Below are 25,340 nucleotides of genomic sequence, written 5' to 3' on the forward strand. Positions count from 1 at the left end.
CCCTCTCAATCAATACCCTCCTATATAATTTACCAGGAATACTCAACAAACTTATACCTCTGTAATTTGAGCACTCACTCTTATCCCCTTTGCCTTTGTACAATGGCACTATGCACGCATTCCGCCAATCCTCAGGCACCTCACCATGAGTCATACATACATTAAATAACCTTACCAACCAGTCAATAATACAGTTACCCCCGTTTTTAATAAATTCCACTGCAATACCATCCAAACCTGCTGCCTTGCCGGCTTTCATCTTCCGCAAAGCTTTTACTACCTCTTCTCTGTTTACCAAATCATTTTCCCTAACCCTCTCACTTTGCACACGACCTCGACCAAAACACCCTATATCTGCCACTCTATCATCAAACACATTCAACAAACCTTCAAAATACTCACTCCATCTCCTTCTCACATCACCACTACTTGTTATCACCTCCCCATTTGCGCCCTTCACTGAAGTTCCCATTTGCTCCCTTGTCTTACGCACTTTATTTACCTGCTTCCAGAACATCTTTTTATTCTCCCTAAAATCTAATGATACTCTCTCACCCCAACTCTCATTTGCCCTCTTTTTCACCTCTTGCACCTTTCTCTTGACCTCCTGTCTCTTTCTTTTATACATCTCCCACTCAATTGCATTTTTTCCCTGCAAAAATCGTCCAAATGCCTCTCTCTTTTCTTTCACTAATAATCTTACTTCTTCATCCCACCACTCACTACCCTTTCCAATCAACCCACCTCCCACTCTTCTCATGCCACAAGCATCTTTTGCGCAATCCATCACACACACATATATATATATATATATATATATATATATATATATATATATATATATATATATATATATATATATATATATATATATTTTTTTTTTTTTTTTTTTGCTTTGTCGCTGTCTCCCGCGTTTGCGAGGTAGCGCAAGGAAACAGACGAAAGAAATGGCCCAACCCACCCCCATACACATGCCTTGATTCAATCCACTGACAGCACGTCAACCCCGGTATACCACATCGCTCCAATTCACTCTATTCTTTGCCCTCCTTTCACCCTCCTGCATGTTCAGGCCCCGATCACACAAAATCTTTTTTCACTACATCTTTCCACCTCCAATTTGGTCTCCCTCTTCTCCTCGTTCCCTCCACCTCCGACACATATATCCTCTTGGTCAATCTTTCCTCACTCATTCTCTCCATGTGACCAAACCATTTCAAAACACCCTCTTCTGCTCTCTCAACCACGCTCTTTTTATTTCCACACATCTCTCTTACCCTTACGTTACTTACTCGATCAAACCACCTCACACCACACATTGTCCTCAAACATCTCATTTCCAGCACATCCATCCTCCTGCGCACAACTCTATCCATAGTCCACGCCTCGCAACCATACAACATTGTTGGAACCACTATTCCTTCAAACATACCCATTTTTGCTTTCCGAGATCATGTTCTCGACTTCCACACATTCTTCAAGGCTCCCAGAACTTTCGCCCCCTCCCCCACCCTATGATCCACTTCCGCTTCCATGGTTCCATCCGCTGCCAGATCCACTCCCAGATATCTAAAACACTTCACTTCCTCCAGTTTTTCTCCATTCAAACTCACCTCCCAATTGACTTGACCCTCAACCCTACTGTACCTAATAACCTTGCTCTTATTCACATTTACTCTTAATTTTCTTCTTTCACACACTTTACCAAACTCAGTCACCAGCTTCTGCAGTTTCTCACATGAATCAGCCACCAGCGCTGTATCATTAGCGAACAACAACTGACTCACTTCCCAAGCTCTCTCATCCCCAACAGACTTCATACTTGCCCCTCTTTCCAAAACTCTTGCATTCACCTCCCTAACAACCCCATCCATAAACAAATTAAACAACCATGGAGACATCACACACCCCTGCCGCAAACCTACATTCACTGAGAACCAATCACTTTCCTCTCTTCCTACACGTACACATGCCTTACATCCTCGATAAAAACTTTTCACTGCTTCTAACAACTTGCCTCCCACACCATATATTCTTAATACCTTCCACAGAGCATCTCTATCAACTCTATCATATGCCTTCTCCAGATCCATAAATGCTACATACAAATCCATTTGCTTTTCTAAGTATTTCTCACATACATTCTTCAAAGCAAACACCTGATCCACACATCCTCTACCACTTCTGAAACCACACTGCTCTTCCCCAATCTGATGCTCTGTACATGCCTTCACCCTCTCAATCAATACCCTCCCATATAATTTACCAGGAATACTCAACAAACTTATACCTCTGTAATTTGAGCACTCACTCTTATCCCCTTTGCCTTTGTACAATGGCACTATGCACGCATTCCGCCAATCCTCAGGCACCTCACCATGAGTCATACATACATTAAATAACCTTACCAACCAGTCAACAATACAGTCACCCCCTTTTTTAATAAATTCCACTGCAATACCATCCAAACCTGCTGCCTTGCCGGCTTTCATCTTCCGCAAAGCTTTCACTACCTCTTCTCTGTTTACCAAATCATTTTCCCTAACCCTCTCACTTTGCACACGACCTCGACCAAAACACCCTATATCTGCCACTCTATCATCAAACACATTCAACAAACCTTCAAAATACTCACTCCATCTCCTTCTCACATCACCACTACTTGTTATCACCTCCCCATTTGCGCCCTTCACTGAAGTTCCCATTTGCTCCCTTGTCTTACGCACTTTATTTACCTGCTTCCAGAACATCTTTTTATTCTCCCTAAAATTTAATGATACTCTCTCACCCCAACTCTCATTTGCCCTTTTTTTCACCTCTTGCACCTTTCTCTTGACCTCCTGTCTCTTTCTTTTATACATCTCCCACTCAATTGCATTTTTTCCCTGCAAAAATCGTCCAAATGCCTCTCTCTTCTCTTTCACTAATACTCTTACTTCTTCATCCCACCACTCACTACCCTTTCTAATCAACCCACCTCCCACTCTTCTCATGCCACAAGCATCTTTTGCGCAATCCATCACTGATTCCCTAAATACATCCCATTCCTCCCCCACTCCCCTTGCTTCCATTGTTCTCACCTTTTTCCATTCTTTACTCAGTCTCTCCTGGTACTTCCTCACACAGGTCTCCTTCTCAAGCTCACTTACTCTCACCACCCTCTTCACCCCAACATTCACTCTTCTTTTCTGAAAACCCATACAGATCTTCACCTTAGCCTCCACAAGATAATATATATATATTATCCCTGGGGATAGGGGAGAAAGAATACTACCCACGTATTCCCTGCGTGTCGTAGAAGGCGACTAAAAGGGAAGGGAGCGGGGGGCTGGAAATCCTCCCCTCTCAAATTTTTTTTTTTTTTTCCCAAAAGAAGGAACAGAGAAGGGGGCCAGGTGAGGATATTCCCTAAAAGGCCCAGTCCTCTGTTCTTAACGCTACCTCGCTAATGCGGGAAATGGCGAATAGTATGAAAGAAAAAAGATTTTTTTTTTTCTTTTTGCTTTGTCGCTGTCTCCCGCGTTTGCGAGGTAGCGCAAGGAAACAGACGAAAGAAATGGCCAAACCCACCCCCATACACATGTATATACATACGTCCACACACGGAAATATACATACCTACACAGCTTTCCATGGTTTACCCCAGACGCTTCACATGCCCTGATTCAATCCACTGACAGCACGTCAACCCCGGTATACCACATCGATCCAATTCACTCTATTCCTTGCCCTCCTTTCACCCTCCTGCATGTTCAGGCCCCGATCACACAAAATCTTTTTTACTCCATCTTTCCACCTCCAATTTGGTCTCCCACTTCTCGTTCCCTCCACCTCCGACACATATATCCTCTTGGTCAATCTTTCCTCACTCATTCTCTCCATGTGCCCAAACCATTTCAAAACACCCTCTTCTGCTCTCTCAACCACGCTCTTTTTATTTCCACACATCTCTCTTACCCTTACGTTACTCACTCGATCAAACCACCTCACACCACACATTGTCCTCAAACATCTCATTTCCAGCACATCCATCCTCCTGCGCACAACTCTATCCACAGCCCACGCCTCGCAACCATACAACATTGTTGGAACCACTATTCCTTCAAACATACCCATTTTTGCTTTCCGAGATAATGTTCTCGACTTCCACACATTCTTCAGGGCCCCCAGAATTTTCGCCCCCTCCCCCACCCTATGATCCACTTCCGCTTCCATGGTTCCATCCGCTGCCAGATCCACTCCCAGATATCTAAAACACTTCACTTCCTCCAGTTTTTCTCCATTCAAACTCACCTCCCAATTGACTTGACCCTCAACCCTACTGTACCTAATAACCTTGCTCTTATTCTCATTTACGCTTAACTTTCTTCTTTCACACACTTTACCAAACTCAGTCACCAGCTTCTGCAGTTTCTCACATGAATCAGCCACCAGCGCTGTATCATCAGCGAACAACAACTGACTCACTTCCCAAGCTCTCTCTCTCATATATATATATATATATATATATATATATATATATATATATATATATATATATATATATATATATATATATATATATATATATATATGTATGTATGTATGTATGTGTGTATGTATGTATGTATGTATGTGTGTGTGTGTGTGTGTATGTATGTATGTATGTATGTATGTATGTATGTATGTATGTATGTATGTATTTATGTATGTAAATATGTATGTATGTATGTATGTATGTATGTATGTATGATCGGAGATTAGCATAGATATTTCCACGTGTAAGCGTATCCAACGTATAGTTGTTGTTGTTGCTTGGACAGAGAGAGAGAGAGAGAGAGAGAGAGAGAGAGAGAGAGAGAGAGAGAGAGAGAGAGAGAGAGAGAGAGAGAGAGAGAGAGAGCCGGGCGAGCTGTGTTAGTGTAACGAGAATTGGGTCAATATTTCCGCCATGTTTTCATGCTTGTCTTCCAATTATAGTTTAGCGTCGTCCCTGATACTGCCTGGCGCAGATAAGGCACACGTCGGGGGTCTGCAACGACTGTGGGAGGCTCTTGGTGTGGGGTTCAGTACTGTGGGGGTATGGCAGATTGTGTGTTCGGTGTTGTAGGAGTGTTGAGACTGCTACTGAGGGAGTTTGGGGCTGGCACTGTCGGAGTGTGGGGCTGGTACTGTCGGAGTGTGGGGCCAGCACTGTCGGAGTGTGGGGCACGCACTATGGGAGTGTGTGGCTGGCACTGTCGGAGTGTGGGGCTGGCACTGTCGGGGTGTGGGGCTGGTACTGTCGGGGTGTGGGGCTGGTACTGTCGGGGTGTGGGGCTGGTACTGTCGGGGTGTGGGGCTGGTACTGTCGGGGTGTGGGGCTGGTACTGAAAGTCATATGAAGGATGGTACTGTGGCAATGTTGAATTACTTGTGTAGGGATGCGGGAGGCTAAGCACTATGGGGTGTGGGGCTGCCGGTTTAGGAGTGTGGTAGTGTGTTTGTGGGTCTGATAGTGTGGGATGTGTGAGAGGCTTGGTGCTATCAGGGTGTAGATGATAGTACTATGAGGTGCGCAGGGCTGATACTGCGGGGGTGTGGGTATAGCTGTGGGGGTCTTGTGGCTTCATATTGTAAGAGAGTTGAGGCTGGTACTATGCGGTGGTGGAGATACGAACATTGAAGTATGGGAGACCAAGACTGTGGGGTAGAGGAGTTAACCTTTGTTGTGTTAATGAATCTCTCTCTCTCTCTCTCTCTCTCTCTCTCTCTCTCTCTCTCTCTCTCTCTCTCTCTCTCTCTCTCTCTCTCTCTCTCTCTCTCTCTCATAGTTATCTTATTAATGTTAGCCCCACCAGAGCCTTACAGATAGGTCATAGACGACAACGTTTGTCTGTTGGTCACGAGTCAGCTTGATATCCTTTCAAAAAGACTTTCGTATTATGATTTAACTAGGGATTATGGTCAAAATTATTGCTGTTGACAAGGAACTGATTGTTGATGACGCGTTGAAGGAGGCTGGTGGAAGTAGACAAGCTCAGGGCCACCTCCTCCGGCAGGCGAAGGCCATTTGAGATGATAGGCACCACCAATACTGCCTCCCGCGCCCGGTTGTCATTATGTTGAGGCTGGGAGAGAGAGAGCTTATTGTCCTGGGGAAGCGAGTATGGCGACACACACCGGGGAGAGGCATAGTAGGCACACTGGAGAATGTTCTCCAAGCTTGTTTGTGTGTGTGTGTGTGTGGGGGGGGGGGGGGATGTTGGAGGCCATATTGTGTGGGGGCAGAGTTGGAGGAAAGATTGTGTCTGGAAATGCTGCAGGTTGTGATTTGTAACATAATGTCATGGGAAAGGGATTGAAATGGTGAAGACTGGTACACGACACACTGGGGTAATTGACAATGAATTTAGCTGAGCATTATTCTTGAGCACGACGGTACGACCCTTAACTGCTAATTTATGACCCTTGAGCACGACGGTACGACCCTTTACCGAGAATTTATGATACTCGAGCACGACGGTACGACAATTTACCGAGAAGTAACGACCCTTGAGCACGACTATACTACCATTGGTTGTGATGTTGTAACCTTTGGTCTGACCTATAATGATCAAGTCAAAAGTGGGGGGGGGGAAGTTATAGTTAGTATGTGCAGGGTAGGAATGAGAGGAATTGAGAGGAGTTGAAGAGACTGCTGCCGGAGGTCAAGAAGAAAGTCCGTGATCTAAATAAGAGCAAATGAGAGATGGGAAGAGAAAATATTGGCAAACTTTAGAGAGGTTAGATAACTTTTTGGAAGGAGAGGAATCGTGTGAGAACAATGGAACAAATGTGGGTGACGGTGTGGAAGGCACACAGGGAGTTGGTGAGGCAAAGATATGAACAGATGTGGTATCATGAAGGATTACTGAAGATGTTAGGTGTTAGGAAGGCGACTGTACTGCGTTTGGGACGAGACGAGATGTGGAGTGAGAGAGTCGTGGTGAATAGTTCGATGAAGGTATTGGAAGCCTTGCACAATATAAAGTGTGGTAAAGCGCTGGCAGCAGATAGAATTGCGCAGTTAAGTTTCTCGTGACAATTGTGTGATGGGCATGTTGATTGGGTAGTTAGGCTGTTCGACGATGTATTTCCCAAGGTGAAGTGCTGGCAGACAGCCGAGTGCACATAATTTCCCTTGCATTAGGGGAAGGAGGATGACAATTATTGTACGAGTTACTGAAGTGTGTTAAGTAATCCAGGTGAGGTGTATGCGAAAGTGGTGGGTGAGAGGGTGGTGTCGTGCTCAAAGGAGTAGTCAAGTTTTTGGAGAGGCAAGTGTATGGATACAAGGTGTGTGCTGTGCATGAGACATGCGAGGAGAGAGTGACTTGTATGTGGAATTCAAGGACGTGGAGAAAGTGAATGATTGGATTGGAAGAAATGCATTGTGGAAATTGCTACAGGAATTAAACATAAAAGGAAAGGTACTAAATGCCATGAGGAAGGTATGGCATGCGTACCAGTAGGAAATATGGAAAGGTGGTTTGTTCCTAGTGAATATGGTTCTTGGTTAAGGATGTGTCATATCACAATGACTTTGCAATCTGTTTATGGAGGAATGGTCTACGATGTGCTGGGTGGTCGGGGGGGGGGGGGGGGGGGTGAATGAGGTTCATTTGCTGTTTGCAGATTATATCAGGCTAGTGACAGACTCGAAGACAAACTCCAAAGGTCAGCGACAGAGTTTGGGAGAGTGTGCTGAAGAAGAACGTAAAGTTATTTAGAACAAAAGTAAGTTAATAAGGTGCAGCAGCAGCAGGGGAATGAAACAGCAAAGTTTGAGGGAAAGTTTGAAAGTAGTGAAGTGCAGCAGGTACATGGCTGCCGGGAGCTGGAAGAAGGTGAGGGTTGAGGGACCCCCAGAGAGTGAGAGGTGAGGGAAGGTCTTGCAGGGCCTCATACACAGCAACAGGTGGGGGGACTCCAGACAGCAGCAGACTTGGGTGGCCCTTGGGGTCCACAGATAGTAACAGGCACCGTTTGATAAGCGGGGTCAAACGTGTCAAGTACATAACACTCTCTGCACAGACCGACACCTTCTTATGATACGGCCACACATTGTGTGTGTGTGTGTGTGTGTGTTTGTGCTGTTGTTTTTGTCTCATCTTGTGTTTGTTGGGTTATGAGATTATGTGGTACGGGGAGAGAAATATACCCTCGTGTTGCCTCTTGTATGATCATAATTGTACTGTACTGGGAGGGAGGTTTATACTCGTGGGGCCCCAACTCTTGACCAGTATTATCAAGCAACTACTTAAACCTCTGTATGTTGTCCACATTTACCTTTACCACATTTTCTTTCAATCAACTTTCTTTATCCAACGATCTTATACAATAAGACTACTTTTGTACATTTATTTGACTTTTTTTTTTTTTTTGCATTATTTCATGTTATAGTCTCTGGGTGTTCTATCACTGCGTCTTTTTCAAGCAACTGTTCACTGTCTACATCATCTGTTTGGTTTAAAAACTTGAGGGCTGTGATCAGGTCACCCTTAACTTTTCTGTCTTGCAAGGTGGAAGAGTTTAAGGCTTCTAGCCTTTCTTGCAATTCAACTCTGTGTGTGTGTGTGTGTGTGTGTGTGTGTGTGTGCTTGTGTCTGTCTGTCTGTCTCTTCCTTACCAGACTCTCGGGCCTGAAGCCTCCAGTGTCTTTGTTTCATGTTGCATTTAAGCTTAAGGTTGTAGTGTCTTTGTTTTTGTAGCTAGGAAGCCTAAGTCTGTGGAGTCTTTGTTTCTTGTTCCTAGGAAGTACAAATTTTCTGGTGTATTGTTTCTGTTGTTGTGGAGGCTGTGTTTCTAGTGTCTTTGTTTCTTATCGATCGTGCATGGCGAGCCGTGGCTGCTGGTCTGGCCTGGACCCTGCCTTTGGTTACCTTTGCTCTGCTATATTATGCAGGGCGACGCTCTGTTGGATTCGCAGGGTTAGCCTGTGTTGGGTTGAGTTTGACTGGGGGTTTTCTAGGGTTTATGGTCAGGGAGGCTGGATTTGGATTCTTTTTTTTTTTTTTTTTTAGCTGTGTTTGGTTGTGATGGTGTGAAGTGTATTACATGAGGCAGTGTTAGAGGTTACGCTAAAGGAGTAGAGTCGTGTGCTGTGTTACACTGTGTTATGTATACTGCATCAGGTAAAGACGTTTCTTTACATACTCTATGTTAAGCTATATCATAACATGGAATCCTATATTGGATGGTGCTGGTTCATAATGTTATTTACTGTACTGTTTTCAAAATTCCTCCTATGTTATGCTATGCTATGTAGTTTTACCCTGCGCTTTGTTCTGCTATACCCTGTTGCACTAAGGCGATGGTGAGTATGACAATGTAAAGTTACGTTATCTTCTTGTGCTCTTGCTGACTCTTATTACTTAAAGGTACACTGTTGCTGGAGTGGTGAGAGGGACATGAAGGCAATTATCAGTTATGATGATTAAAAGGCTGCAGTAATCACCGTCCCCCTGTGACACTGCAGTTACCATCCTCCCCCTGTGGCACTACTGTAACCGTCCTCCCCATGTGGCACTGCAATAGTTACCGTCCCCCTGTGGCACTGCAGTAACCACCCGCCCCCTATAACACTGCAGTAACCATCCTCCCCCTATAACAATGCAGCAACCACCCTCACCCTGTGGCACTGCAGTAACCACCCTCCCCCTATAACACTACAGTAACCACCCTCCCTTTGTATTACTGCAGTAACCACCTTCCCCCTGTGACACTGCAGTAACCATCCTCCCCCTAAAACACTACAGTAACCACCCTCACCCTGTATAACTGCAGTAACCATCCTTCCCCTGTGGCACTGCAGTAACCACGCTCCCCCTGTATTACTGCAGTAACCACCCTCCCCCTATAACACTGCAGTAATCACCGTCCCCCTGTGGCACTGCAGTAACCACCCTCCCCCTGTGGCACTGAAGTAACCACCCTTCCCCTGTGGCACTGCAGTAACCACCCTCACCCTGTGGCGCTGCAGTAATCACCGTCCCCCTGTGACACTGTAGTAACCACCTTCCCCCTGTGGCACTGCAGTACCACCCTCCCCCAGTGGCACTGCAGTAATCACCCTCCCCCTGTGGCACTGCAGTAACCACCCTCCCCCAGTGGCACTGCAGTAACCACCCTCCCCCTGTGGCACTGCAGTAGCCACCCTCTCCCTGTGGCACTGCAGTAACCACCCTCACCCTGTGGCACTGCAGTAATCACCGTCCCCCTGTGACACTGCAGTAACCACCCTCACCCTGTGGCACTGCAGTAACCACCCTCACGCTGTGGCACTGCAGTAATCACCGTCCCCCTGTGACACTGCAGTAACCACCCTCACCCTGTGGCACTGCAGTAACCACCCTCACCCTGTGGCACTGCAGTAATCACCCTCACCCTGTGGCACTGCAGTAATCACCGTCCCCCTGTGACACTGCAGTAACCACCCTCACCCTGTGGCACTGCAGTAACCACCCTCTCCCTGTGGCACTGCAGTAACCACCCTCACCCTGTGGCACTGCAGTAATCACCGTCCCCCTGTGACACTGCGGTAACCACCCTCACCCTGTGGCACTGCAGTAACCACCCTCACGCTGTGACACTGCAGCAATCACCGTCCCCCTGTGACAATGCAGTAACCACCCTCCCCCTGTGGCACTGCAGTAACCACCCTCACCCTGTGGCACTGCAGTAACCACCCTCCCCCTGTGGCACTGCAGTAACCACCCTCCCCCTGTGGCACTGCAGTAACCACCCTCACCCTGTGGCACTGCAGTAACCACCCTCCCCCTGTGGCACTGCAGTAACCACCCTCACCCTGTGGCACTGCAGTAACCACCCTCACCCTGTGACACTGCGGTAACCACCCTCACCCTGTGGCACTGCAGTAACCACCCTCACCCTGTGGCACTGCAGTGATCACCGTCCCCCTGTGAGACTGCAGTAACCACCCTCACCCTGTGGCACTGCAGTAATCACCGTCCCCCTGTGGCACTGCAGTAATCACCCTCACCCTGTGGCACTGCAGTAACCACCCTTCCCCTGTGGCACTGCAGTAACCACCCTCACCCTGTGGCACTGCAGTAACCACCCTCACCCTGTGGCACTGCAGTAACCACCCTCACCCTGTGGCACTGCAGTAACTATCCTCCACCTGTGGCACTGCAGTAACCACCCTCACCCTGTGGCACTGCAGTAACCACCCTCACCCTGTGGCACTGCAGTAATCACCCTCACCCTGTGGCACTGCAGTAATCACCGTCCCCCTGTGACACTGCAGTAACCACCCTCACCCTGTGGCACTGCAGTAACCACCCTCACCCTGTGGCACTGCAGTAATCACCGTCCCCCTGTGACACTGCAGTAACCACCCTCACCCTGTGGCACTGCAGTAACCACCCTTACGCTGTGGCACTGCAGTAATCACCGTCCCCCTGTGACACTGCAGTAACCACCCTCACCCTGTGGCACTGCAGTAACCACCCTCACCCTGTGGCACTGCAGTAATCACCCTCACCCTGTGGCACTGCAGTAATCACCGTCCCCCTGTGACACTGCAGTAACCACCCTCACCCTGTGGCACTGCAGTAACCACCCTCACCCTGTGGCACTGCAGTAATCACCGTCCCCCTGTGACACTGCAGTAACCACCCTCACCCTGTGGCACTGCAGTAACCACCCTTACGCTGTGGCACTGCAGTAATCACCCTCACCCTGTGACACTGCAGTAACCACCCTCACCCTGTGACACTGCAGTAACCACCCTCACCCTGTGACACTGCAGTAAACACGGCCATGTGACACTGCAGTAACCACGGCCATGTGACACTGCAGTAACCACGGCCATGTGACACTGCAGTAACCACGGCCATGTGGCAGTACGTCGCGAGTTTTGCCATAATTCTGTGTATATTGACCTTTCTAGCTCTCGTCATCCTGGCACTAAGGGTGGTCAGTGCCGTGGATGAGCCTGTCTGGCCACGCTGTGTGTAATCTTCCCTCAGTTGGAGGGCTGCTCCCCGGCTGTAATCTTCCCTCAGTTGGAGGGTTGCTCCCCGGCTGTAATCTTCCCTCAGTTGGAGGGTTGCTCCCCGGCTGTAATCTTCCCTCAGTTGGAGGTTTGCTCCCCGGCTGTAATCTTCCCTCAGTTGGAGGGTTGCTCTCCGGATGGCCTTTAACATATGATATCTCTCCCTCAGGTGAACTCGGACTTGCTGCTCCTAGAGGTTTCCTCTGCCACAGGCTGGCATTCACCTTTCTATGCCCACCAGGCATTCCCAGTGTCAGGGCTGAGCTTCCATACTTGACCCACAGTCAGGTCTCCTTCCTCTCACATTACCAATACTCAACCCATCTTAACAATAGTCCTTAACCCTTAGTTTTGACCGACATCGCTGAGACCTTCCATCACTCGTCCTCTGCCCTGACACCTTTGATCCTCAGTCCACTCAGCACCAGACCTCAGCCATCATACAATATTTACAACCCCAAACCCAAACAACGACAGCCATCAACGCTTTCATTGCTGACGGTGGGCCCTCCTGGCACGACAGTGGGCCCTTCCATCACGGCAGTGGGCCCTCCTGGCACGACAGTGGGCCCTTCCATCACGACAGTGGGCCCTTCCATCACGGCAGTGGGACCTCTCAACACGGCCGTGAGCCCACTCTGCGCCTACCGTGAGCCCTGCCCAGCAGTTTGACTGAGGCAGGAAGATGTCAGGTCGGAGGGCGACGCCCCTGGTGCACCGGCTCCTGCTGACGCTCTCCTGCCTCATGTACACCCAGGCCAGGTCAGTAATTCTCTCTCTCTCTCTCTCTCTCTCTCTCTCTCTCTCTCTCTCTCTCTCTCTCTCTCTCTCTCTCTCTCTCTCTCTCTCTCTCTCTCAACTCAAACCTCTAAACTAAAAAGTAATTATTTTGATATACCAAATATAACAACGTAATTCCCAGTAATATGACAGCAGCTTTGCAACAGAGGACACTGAGAATGATGAACAGTGTAAGGGTCTGGGAGTTAAGATAAGGGAAGAAAATTAAAACTTGAAGTTCATTTTTTTTTTTTTTGCCGCTGTCTCCCGCGTTTGCGAGGTAGCGCAAGGAAACAGACGAAAGAAATGGCCCAACCCACCCCCATACACATGTATATACATACGTCCACACACGCAAAATATACATACCTACACAGCTTTCCATGGTTTACCCCAGACGCTTCACATGCCCCGATTTAATCCACTGACAGCACGTCAACCCCGGTATACCACATCGCTCCAATTCACTCTATTCCTTGCCCTCCTTTCACCCTCCTGCATGTTCAGGCCCCGATCACACAAAATCTTTTTCACTCCATCTTTCCACCTCCAATTTGGTCTCCCTCTTCTCCTCGTTCCCTCCACCTCCGACACATATATCCTCTTGGTCAATCTTTCCTCACTCATTCTCTCCATGTGCCCAAACCATTTCAAAACACCCTCTTCTGCTCTCTCAACCACGCTCTTTTTATTTCCACACATCTCTCTTACCCTTACGTTACTTACTCGATCAAACCACCTCACACCACACATTGTCCTCAAACATCTCATTTCCAGCACATCCATCCTCCTGCGCACAACTCTATCCATAGCCCACGCCTCGCAACCATACAACATTGTTGGAACCACTATTCCTTCAAACATATTCATTTTTGCTTTCCGAGATAATGTTCTCGACTTCCACACATTCTTCAAGGCTCCCAGAATTTTCGCCCCCTCCCCCACCCTATGATCCACTTCCGCTTCCATGGTTCCATCCGCTGCCAGATCCACTCCCAGATATCTAAAACACTTCACTTCCTCCAGTTTTTCTCCATTCAAACTCACCTCCCAATTGACTTGACCCTCAACCCTACTGTACCTAATAACCTTGCTCTTATTCACATTTACTCTTAACTTTCTTCTTTCACACACTTTACCAAACTCAGTCACCAGCTTCTGCAGTTTCTCACATGAATCAGCCACCAGCGCTGTATCATCAGCGAACAACAACTGACTCACTTCCCAAGCTCTCTCATCCCCAACAGACTTCATACTTGCCCCTCTTTCCAAAACTCTTGCATTCACCTCCCTAACAACCCCATCCATAAACAAATTAAACAACCATGGAGACATCACACACCCCTGCCGCAAACCTACATTCGCTGAGAACCAATCACTTTCCTCTTCTTACACGTACACATGCCTTACATCCTCGATAAAAACTTTTCACTGCTTCTAACAACTTGCCTCCCACACCATATATTCTTAATACCTTCCACAGAGCATCTCTATCAACTCTATCATATGCCTTCTCCAGATCCATAAATGCTACATACAAATCCATTTGCTTTTCTAAGTATTTCTCACATACATTCTTCAAAGCAAACACCTGATCCACACATCCTCTACCACTTCTGAAACCACACTGCTCTTCCCCAATCTGATGCTCTGTACATGCTTTCACCCTCTCAATCAATACCCTCCCATATAATTTACCAGGAATACTCAACAAACTTATACCTCTGTAATTTGAGCACTCACTCTTATCCCCTTTGCCTTTGTACAATGGCACTATGCACGCATTCCGCCAATCCTCAGGCACCTCACCTGAGTCATACATACATTAAATAACCTTACCAACCAGTCAACAATACAGTCACCCCCTTTTTTAATAAATTCCACTGCAATACCATCCAAACCTGCTGCCTTGCCGGCTTTCATCTTCCGCAAAGCTTTTACTACCCCTTCTCTGTTTACCAAATCATTTTCCCTAACCCTCTCACTTTGCACACGACCTCGACCAAAACACCCTATATCTGCCACTCTATCATCAAACACATTCAACAAACCTTCAAAATACTCACTCCATCTCCTTCTCACATCACCACTACTTGTTATCACCTCCCCATTTGCGCCCTTCACTGAAGTTCCCATTTGCTCCCTTGTCTTACGCACTTTATTTACCTGCTTCCAGAACATCTTTTTATTCTCCCTAAAATTTAATGATACTCTCTCACCCCAACTCTCATTTGACCTTTTTTTCACCTCTTGCACCTTTCTCTTGACCTCCTGTCTCTTTCTTTTATACGTCTCCCACTCAACTGCATTTTTTCCCTGCAAAAATCGTCCAAATGCCTCTCTCTTCTCTTTCACTAATACTCTTACTTCTTCATCCCACCACTCACTACCCTTTCTAATCAACCCACCTCCCACTCTTCTCATGCCACAAGCATCTTTTGCGCAATCCATCACTGATTCCCTAAATACATCCCATTCCTCCCCCACTCCCCTTACTTCCATTGTTCTCACCTTTTTCCATTCTGTACTCAGTCTCTCCTGGTGCTTCCTCACACAAGTCTCCTTCCCAAGCTCACTTACTCTCACCACCCTCTTCACCCCAACATTCACTCTTTTTTTTTCTGAAAACCCATACAAATCTTCACCTTAGCCTCCACAAGATAATGATCAGACATCCCTCCAGTTGCACCTCTCAGCACATTAACATCCAAAAGTCTCTCTTTCGCGCGCCTATTAATTAACACGTAATCCAATAACGCTCTCTGGCCATCTCTCCTACTTACATAAGTATACTTATGTATATCTCGCTTTTTAAACCAGGTATTCCCAATCATCAGTCCTTTTTCAGCACATAAATCTACAAGCTCTTCACCATTTCCATTTACAACACTGAACACCCCATGTATACCAATTATTCCCTCAACTGCCACATTACTCACCTTTGCATTCAAATCACCCATCACTATAAGTTCATATCAACATGAAAATAAGTATCGTACAAACATATGAAGTAATGATCTGTGTGATGGTACAACTGTATCATGAGAATTAGGACACTTATGTTGGAAGTGTTTTGTGGTCAGCAAGGAAGGAAGGTGAAATCACCAAACACTAAGCAATTCAGAAACACTGTATTTGACGTAATGGAACATGCAGTGTTGCGAAAGACTTAAGGAATTGCAAGTTTGGACTCCAGTCTAGAGAGAAAAGAATGTATTTAGGTTTATACTTAGTAACAATGTTAGGCGTAAAGAAAACAAACTTAGGATTAAGATTTCGCAGTATGGAACAAAAGAGAATTTAAATGTACAAGATTGCTGCACTTCTGAAACATGTCACATGCTGTGACATGTTTCAGAAGTATTCAAGATCCCGGCCAGAGAGGTGAAGGGTCATAAGCGCTTGGTCCAATAAGATAAAACTTTAATTAGTCCGGAGCACTAATCCCTTAAGAGGAGGCTGGACAATATGGCTAAAAGTGGTGGCGGATGAGCCTAAGATAGACAGCCGTGCAGTGTGTGGAGCAGCCGAGTATAATGGCATTGTGAGGTAAACAATAGATGCCGCCACTCCCAGGCGTTAGCCGTGCGCCATGACAGTAACAGGGCGGTTGGGCTGGTAAACACTCTCTCTCTCTCTCTCTCTCTCTCTCTCTCACACACACACACACACACACGATAATAACAACACAATAACCTTGTCCAGTAGTAGAGCCCCGTTCTGTAAAGGTAGGAACTTACGCTCTCTCCTCTTCTGCCGATTCCAAGATTTGCTCACGCCTGGTAACCTCTCGCTGCAGCATGGACGGGAGCGGGGGAGTCCTTCGGTTCCGGGACCTCCTGCCAGAGAACCCGAAGGACTACGATAAGATGCGGCCGCCCAAGAAGCACGGACGACCCACCAAGGTCCTCTTCCACGTGACCGTTATGGGTATCGACTCCATCGACGAGAACTCAATGGTTAGTGCTCACTTGGTAGCTACCAGGGCATGACCTGGTGGCTTGGGGCTGGACTGATACTTAGGGGCTTGCCTGGTACCTGTTGGCTGTTCTGATACCTGGTGGCTGACCCAATACCTGGGGGTCGCGTGGCACCTGGAGACTAGCATAATACACGATTGCTGACCTGTTACCTGGGCGCATGACCTGGTAACTGGGGACTGGGTTGGTACCTGGGGGCTATCCTGGTGCCTAGGAAGTGAATGATGGAATAGGTATTGACCTGTACTTGTGGATACCATATTTGCTCTACACAAGAAATATTAAAACCAAAACCCTGAAGAGGAGGGACCTGGTGAGGGTCTCTGGGGCGCGGAAGTCAGTTCCCTGTAAAGTACCTGTGCAGGAGGCAATGCGAGGTCCCACGTAAGTGTCTCCCGAGGTGAGTTTGGTCTTCGACAGAAGTTGATAATAGTTTGGCCGATCCGGTACCTCGTCTCCGGAGACTTACTAACTCCGGCGGAAATTCTGAGGACGTGTGAGAGGCAGTGCCCGACAACCCAAGGCCGGTGGGGTTAAGCCGCCTTGTCAGTGGTTCAATACAACACATTTAGGCATATGTACCGCAAAGTGTATGTGGTGGTCGTGAAGTGCGTGCGCGTCGAGGTGCGTGAGTGAATGTGCGCTTCTCTTTCGGGTTGTGTACTATGCTCCTGCCCATCAATAAACCACGCTATACATGGTAGGTCTGGGCTGGGCTGGGAGAAGCACAAGAGTTGCAGTTTCATATGGAAGAGAGGAAGAAAGGCTTAGGGAACGTTAGGGACGGAACAGTGATTAGAGGGAACAGGGACTAGAGGGAACAAGGGCTAGAGGAAACAGGAACAAGAGAGAACTGGCTCTAGAAGGGACAGGTAATAGAGGTAACAGGGAGTAGACGGAACAGGGACTAGAGGGAACAGGAACTAGACGGAACGGGGACTAGACGGAACAAGTACTAGACGGGTAAGGCTGTAAAAACATATGTGTTAACTGAGGAAAGAAATTGTCCCGTGCTCCCTTACCTCATTTAAATCAGTGTTCTATTTACTACCATCACTGCTCAAAGGATTAAAGAAAAAAGACTGAAATTTGCCTGGCCCTCAGGGGTCAGGTGAAAGGTCGACCATGACCAGCATTAGCCTTACTGCCATGCTCAGAGTCAAACAAACCGAAAAAGGAAAAAAAACCGGTGTTGTGTGTAGGCAGGTAACTGTATCAACGGTGGATAACCACTGTGAGATTGGTGTTTTGTTTGTGTGATGTGACGGTAAGGAATTATTTCTAGTGTCTGTTTCTGTTAGATAAGTGCATCACAATGTGTACTGTCACGGATACCTATAGTAACTGAGGAGGATGGAAGGGTTGGGATGAACGAAAAGAAAATGAGGAAGGAATCATATGTAGATGAAGAGCGTGTGGATGGAAGTTCTGGAGGTGAGAGGTCTGTTGAAAGGGACGTTGAAAAGGAGTGTAGATGGGACAGGGAGGGACTGGCGGCAGAAGAAGAACTCAAAGGAAAACGTAGGAAAAGAAACCCAGCATTAGCTAACCTGTAGCAAGGCCTCGAGCTGTCGTCCGAAACTCTGTCACTGGAGATTGGACGCGTTTCCAAGAGCCTCCTGTGGTATCGGAGCTCGACATCAACTATGTATAATATGGTGCTGTAATCACTGAATGCGAGAGGGTTTTCTGATACGAGTAATACCTTGCACACGGCCTTACAGTGTGTGTGTGTGTGTGTGTGTGTGTGTGTGTGTGTGTGTGCGATACGCCTCGTATACTAGAGGGCCGAGGCTTCCTTCACTGAGGGTCCAGAGTCATTCAGTGTCACGGTATGGGACAAGATGTCCTCTCCCCAGTAAGACAACCATACGTCTGTACTCTGCCAGGAGGACTGTCGTTGAGCATATCTATACTCTGAGTCATCTCATCAACAGAAACAAGAGGCTCTTGGGTATTAGAAGGTATAATCATCGCACATTTGATCTATTACTTTGTGCTTTTGTAAATAGTTTTACCTGCACCATCATCATCAACCGTCCCCACGTACACCAGGGGCGCTTCTTAATTTGCCTTCCACACACACGTTAGTCTCAACCTGTACGTTTTGGATTCTCTCTCCCTCAGACGTACGTGGCTGACATTTTCTTCGCCCAGTCATGGAAAGACCATCGTCTGCGGCTGCCGGAGAACATGACCTCTAGCTACAGGTACGATAACAGTGTGACTGTTTAATTAAGTAATTAAATCCTCTTCAGAGAGTACAGGGGGAGAATTGTGCGCTAGCCCCCCCCCCCCCCCTCTCTCTCTCTCTCTCTCTCTCTCTCTCTCTCTCTCTCTCTCTCTCTCTCTCTCTCTCTCTCTCTCTCTCTCTCTCTCTCTCTCTCTCCTCTTGTTTTGACTGCAGTAAGTTATATAAAGTCTGTCACATGGATTACACGATTGGTTTAGTTAAAACAAACGAGACTATAAAGAGACTAGCATCAGACACGCCCATGCGACGTCCCCAACTGCTAACCGGATTAAACGTGTACAGGAAGAATATGGGTTACAAAGGTCAATGGAAGGCCTTGAAGCAAGCAGAGGGTCCAGAAAGGACTCTAATGAATTTACGACTGATCTTCTCGTATGTATGACTGGTGGCAGCTCCTAGGATCTTTGCCCTTCACATTTATCTTAGGGTAAAACAAAGAAGAGAGTGAGTGATTCCAGATGAAGGCACGGATGTGGGATGACACAATGTCTGTTTAATCTCTTTGTGGATAGGGTTGTGAGAACGGTAAATGCGAGGGTCCCTCACATATTTGGACTCACTTGGCTGACTCCCTTGGACCTGTAGACTCACGATCATTATACACTTAGTGTAGTCACTAACGACAACGTTCCTTTGCTTTTAGATATTTAAAGACCTTAAGAATGTAGTTAGAAATTCCACAGAACCCCAATGTTGCCGCACTGAGCCAGATAGGGCATCACCTTTGTCTCATAAACATGTAGATCCTCCGACGTGCTCAGCCGCTCCGCCAGTGTTTGGCAACACTGAATTTTGTTACCGGAAATTGTGTCCCACAAGCCTGCAGTCTCCTACAACTGTACCTCTCTCTCTCTCTCTCTCTCTCTCTCTCTCTCTCTCTCTCTCTCTCTCTATATATATATATATATATATATATATATATATATATATATATATATATATATATATATATATATATATATATATATATATATATATATATATATATATATATATATATATATATATATATATATATATATATATATATATATATATATATTATTTATTTATTTATTTTGCTTTGTCGCTGTCTCCCGCGTTTGCGAGGTAGCGCAAGGAAACAGACGAAAGAATGGCCCAACCCGCCCACATACACATGTATATACATACACGTCCACACACGCACATATACATACCTATACATCTCAATGTACACATATATATACACACACAGACATATACATATATACACATGTACATAATTCATACTGTCTGCCTTTATTTGTTCCCATCGCCACCCCGCCACACATGGAATAACAACCCCCTCCCCCCTCATGTGTGCGAGGTAGCGCTAGGAAAAGACAACAACACTCAGTCTCTAGCTGTCATGTAATAATGCACCAAAACCACAGCTTCCTTTCCACATCCAGGCCCCACAGAACTTTCCATGGTTTACCCCAGACGCTTCACATGCCCTGGTTCAATCCATTGATGGCACGTCGACCCCGGTATACCACATCGTTCCAATTCACTATATTCCTTGCACGCCTTTCACCCTCCTGTATGTTCAGGCCCCGATCACTCAAAATCTTTTTCACTCCATCTTTCCACCTCCAATTTGGTCTCCCACTTCTCCTCGTTCCCTCCACCTCTGACACATATATCCTCTTTGTCAATCTTTCCTCACTCATTCTCTCCATGTGACCAAACCATTTCAAAACACCCTCTTCTGCTCTCTCAACCACACTCTTTTTATTTCCACACATCTCTCTTACACTCACATTACTTACTCGATCAAACCACCTCACACCACATATTGTCCTCAAACATCCCATTTCCAGCACATCCACCCTCCTGCGCACAACTCTATCCATAGCCCACGCCTCGCAACCATACAACATTGTTGGAACCACTATTCCTCCAAACATACCCATTTTTGCTTTCCGAGATAATGTTCTCGACTTCCAAACGTTCCTCAAGGCTCCCAGAATTTTCGCCCCCTCCCCAACCCTATGATTCACTTCCGCTTCCATGGTTCCATCCGCTGCCAGATCCACTCCCAGATATCTAAAACACTTTACTTCCTCCAGTTTTTCTCCATTCAAACTTACCTCCCAATTGACTTGACCCTCAACCCTACTGTACCTAATAACCTTGCTCTTATTCACATTTACTCTTAACTTTCTTCTTTCACACACTTTACCAAACTCAGTCACCAGCTTCTGCAGTTTCTCACATGAATCAGCCACCAGCGCTGTATCATCAGCGAACAACAACTGACTCACTTCCCAAGCTCTCTCATCCACAACAGACTGCATACTTGCCCCTCTTTCCAAAACTCTTGCATTCACCTCCCTAACAACCCCATCCATAAACAAATTAAACAACCATGGAGACATCACACACCCCTGCCGCAAACCTACATTCGCTGAGAACCAATCACTTTCCTCTCTTCCTACACGTACTCATGCCTTACATCCTCGATAAAAACTTTTCACTGCTTCTAACAACTTGCCTCCCACACCATGTATTCTTAAAACCTTCCACAGAGCATCTCTATCAACTCTATCATATGCCTTCTCCAGATCCATAAATGCTACATACAAATCCATCTGTTTTTCTAAGTATTTCTCACATACATTCTTCAAAGCAAACACCTGATCCACACATCCTCTACCACTTCTGAAACCACACTGCTCTTCCCCAATCTGATGCTCTGTACATGCCTTCACCCTCTCAATCAATACCCTCCCATATAATTTCCCAGGAATACTCAACAAACTTATACCTCTGTAATTTGAGCACTCACTCTTATCCCCTTTGCCTTTGTACAATGGCACTATGCAAGCATTCCGCCAATCCTCAGGCACCTCATCATGAATCATACATTATATATATATATATATATATATATATATATATATATATATATATTTGATCGCCGTTTGCCGCGTCAGCGACGTAGCGCCAGGAAACAGAAGAAGAATGGCCCATCCACTCATGTACACACATCACATATATACATAAACGCCCAAACACGGACATATACATATCATCATGTACACATGTACATACGTTTGTACACAGACATATGCATATATACACATGTACATATTCATACTTGCTTGCCTTCGTCCATTCTCGGCGCTACCCCGCCCCACAGGAAACAGCATCGCTACCTCCTGCTTCACCGAGGTAGCGTCAGGAACAAAAAAGCCTACATTCGTTCACAGTTTCTAGCTGTCATGTGTAATACACCGAAACCACAGCTCCCTATCCACATCCAGGCCCCACAGACCTTTCCATGGTTTACCCCAGACGCTTCACATGCCCTGGTTCAGTCCATTGAAAAACACGTCGACCTGACGATAGTGAGATAAAGTGCCTGACATGACAGTAGTAAGGATTAAGTGCCTTATATGACTGTAGTGAAGATGAAGTACCTGACATGACAGTAAGTAGTAAGTGTAAAGCGGCTGACATGAAAGTAGTGAGATAAAGTGCCTGACATGACAGGAAAGGGCCTAACATCACAGTGAAGTGCCTGACAATGGTAGTGAGGTAAAGTGCTTGACATGACGGCAATGAGGATAAAGTGCCTGACATGACAGTAATGCGGCAAAGTGCCTAAGATGACAGTAGTGAGTGTAAAGTGCCTGAGATGACAGTAGTGAAGATAAAGTGCCTGACATGACAGTAGAGGTAAAGTTTCTGACATGACGGTAGTGAGGTAAAGTACCTGACATGACAGTGGTTAGGTAAAGTGCCTGACATGACAGTAATGCAGCAAAGTGCCTAAGATGACAGTAGTGAGTGTAAAGTGCCTGACATGACAGTAGTGAAGATAAAGTACCTGACATGACAGTAGGGGTAGTCTGACATGACAGTAGTGAGGTAAAGTGCCTGACATGACAGTAGTGAGGCAGCTGATATGACAGTAGAGATAATGTGCCTGGCATGACTGTTGTGAGGATGAAGTGCCTGACAGACAGTAGTGAGGTAGTGTCTGACATGATAGTAGTGAAATAAAGTGCCTGACATGACAATAGAGAGGTAAAATGTCTGACATGACATTATTGAGTAAAGTGCCTGACATGACAGTAGTTAGGTAGAGTGCCTGACATGACAGTAGTAAGATAATGTGCCTGACATGACAGTATTGTGAGGATAAAGTTCCTGACATGACAGTAGTGAGGTAAAGTGTCTGACATGAGTAGTAAGATCATGTGCCTGACATGACAGTATTGCGGGGATAAAGTGCCTGACATGACTGTAGTGAGGTAGTGTCTAACATGACAGTAGTAAGATAATGTGCCTAAAATGACAGTATCGTGAGGATAAAGTGCCTATCATGACTGTGGTGAGGTAGGGTCTGACATGACAGTAGAGGTAAAGTGCCTGACATGACACTAGTAAGATAATGTGCTTGACATGACAATATTGTGAGGATAAAGTGCCTGACATAACTGTAGTGAGGTAAAGTGCCTGACATGGTATTGCGATGATACAGTGTCTGACATGACAGTAGTGAGGTAAAGTGTCTGATATGACAGTAATGAGATGATGTGCCTGACATGACAGTATTATGAGGATAAAGTTCCTGACATGACAATAGTGAGGTAAAGTGTGAAATGACAGTAGTAAGATAATGTGCCTGACATGACAGTATTGTGAGGATAAAGTGCCTGACATGACAGTAGTGAGGTAAAGTGTCTGACGTGACAGTAGTGAGATGATGTGCCTGACATGACAGTATCGTGAGGATAAAGTGCATGACATGACAGTAGTGAGGTAAAGTGTCTGACATGACAGTATTGTGAGGATAAGGTGTCTGACATGACAGCAGTGAGGTAAAGTGTCTGACATGATAGTAGTGAGATAATGTGCCTTACATGACAGTAGTGAGGTAAAGTGCCTGACATGACAGTATAGCGATACAGTGTCTGACATGACAGTAGTTGGTAAAGTGCCTGACATGATAGTAGCGAGGTAAAGTGCCTGAATGAGAGTTCGAGGTAAGTGTCTGACATGACGGTAGTGAGGTAAAGTGCCTGACATGACTAGTGAAGTAAAGTGTCTGACATGACAGTAGTAAGATAATGTGCCTGACATGACAGTATTGTGAGGATAAAGTGCCTGACATGACAATAGCGAGGTAAAGTGCCTGACATGACAGTAGTGAGGTAAAGTGTCTGACATGACAGTATTGTGAGGATAAAATGCCTGACATTACAGTAGCGAGGTAAAGTGTCTGACCTGACAGTAGCGAGGTAAAGTGTCTGACATGACAGTAGCGAGGTAAAGTGTCTGACATGACAGTAGCGAGACAAAATGCCTGACCTGACAGTAGCGAGGTAAAGTGCCTGACATGACAGTTTTATGAGGATGAAATGTTACACATCCGGTGTGTTTGTTTTGGTGTCACCAGGTTGCTGGAGGTGGAATGGCTGAAGGACATGTGGAGACCAGACAGCTTCTTCAGGAACGCCAAGGAAGTGACCTTCCAGACCATGACCATCCCCAACCACTACGTCTGGTTGCACAAGGACTCCACCATCCTGTACATGGTCAAGTGAGTACCAATTGTACTCGTGTGTCCGCCGTGTCCTGACACGTTCCCCAGGCCGAACCAGGCTTGGCCTTGGGTATACATGGGTCATGCTGTTATGTTTTGTGTGCTGTTTTAACCTGTATGATTTATCGTAATGATAACCTGGTTAGGTTACTGAAATGGTACCATTCTCATCACTGCTGAGTGTAGGTGAAGATCATAGTCCTACAATATTTACTGCATGTAGGGCCTTCCCTCCATATGGCTCAGTGCTGTAGTGACCCGAGGCATCACTGCCTTCCCCTCATATCTATCGATATTGTAAAGTGATACCTTCTGGGTCAGCGTTAGTCGCACCCTGGGATGGGACGACGTCACTCACACCCTGGGAAGGGACAGCGTAATTCACATCCTTGGAAGGGACAACGTCAGCCACACCCTGGGAAGGGACGTCAGCCACACCCTGGGAAGGGACAACGTCAGCCACACCCTGGGAAGGGACGTCAGCCACACCCTGGGAAGGGACAACGTCAGCCACACCCTGGGAAGGGACAACGTCAGCCACACCCTGGGAAGGGACAACGTCAGCCACACCCTGGGAAGGGACAACGTCAGCCACACCCTGGGAAGGGACAACGTCAGCCAAACACTGAGAAACTGTGGGTTGGGAAGACTAGATACAGGAGAGGGGCTCCTCCACGTGGGCACTATCCAGAGGCTCGTGTATATCCTGACCGCCAGCCACCCTCTGCTCTTCCGTATACCATATAAAGT

The 25,340-nt window shown here is 46.5% G+C and overlaps 1 protein-coding gene across 4 annotated transcripts in view; it reads left to right on the top strand.

Moving 5' to 3' along the window:
* The window catches only part of LOC139763306 (glycine receptor subunit alpha-4-like), a 67,568-nt gene that overhangs the window by 21,533 nt on the left and 20,695 nt on the right, over nt 1-25,340 (top strand). For all 4 annotated transcript variants that reach the window (XM_071689320.1, XM_071689322.1, XM_071689319.1 and 1 more), the window contains exons 2-5: nt 12,189-12,781; nt 16,599-16,758; nt 18,907-18,989; nt 24,444-24,587. In XM_071689320.1, coding sequence (XP_071545421.1) covers nt 12,705-12,781; nt 16,599-16,758; nt 18,907-18,989; nt 24,444-24,587 — 464 coding nt within the window. In that variant the 5' untranslated portion in view covers nt 12,189-12,704. The remainder of the gene's footprint in view (nt 1-12,188; nt 12,782-16,598; nt 16,759-18,906; nt 18,990-24,443; nt 24,588-25,340) is intronic.

The sequence above is a fragment of the Panulirus ornatus genome, chromosome 46, assembly GCF_036320965.1.
Source record: "Panulirus ornatus isolate Po-2019 chromosome 46, ASM3632096v1, whole genome shotgun sequence".
NCBI lineage: Eukaryota > Metazoa > Arthropoda > Malacostraca > Decapoda > Palinuridae > Panulirus > Panulirus ornatus.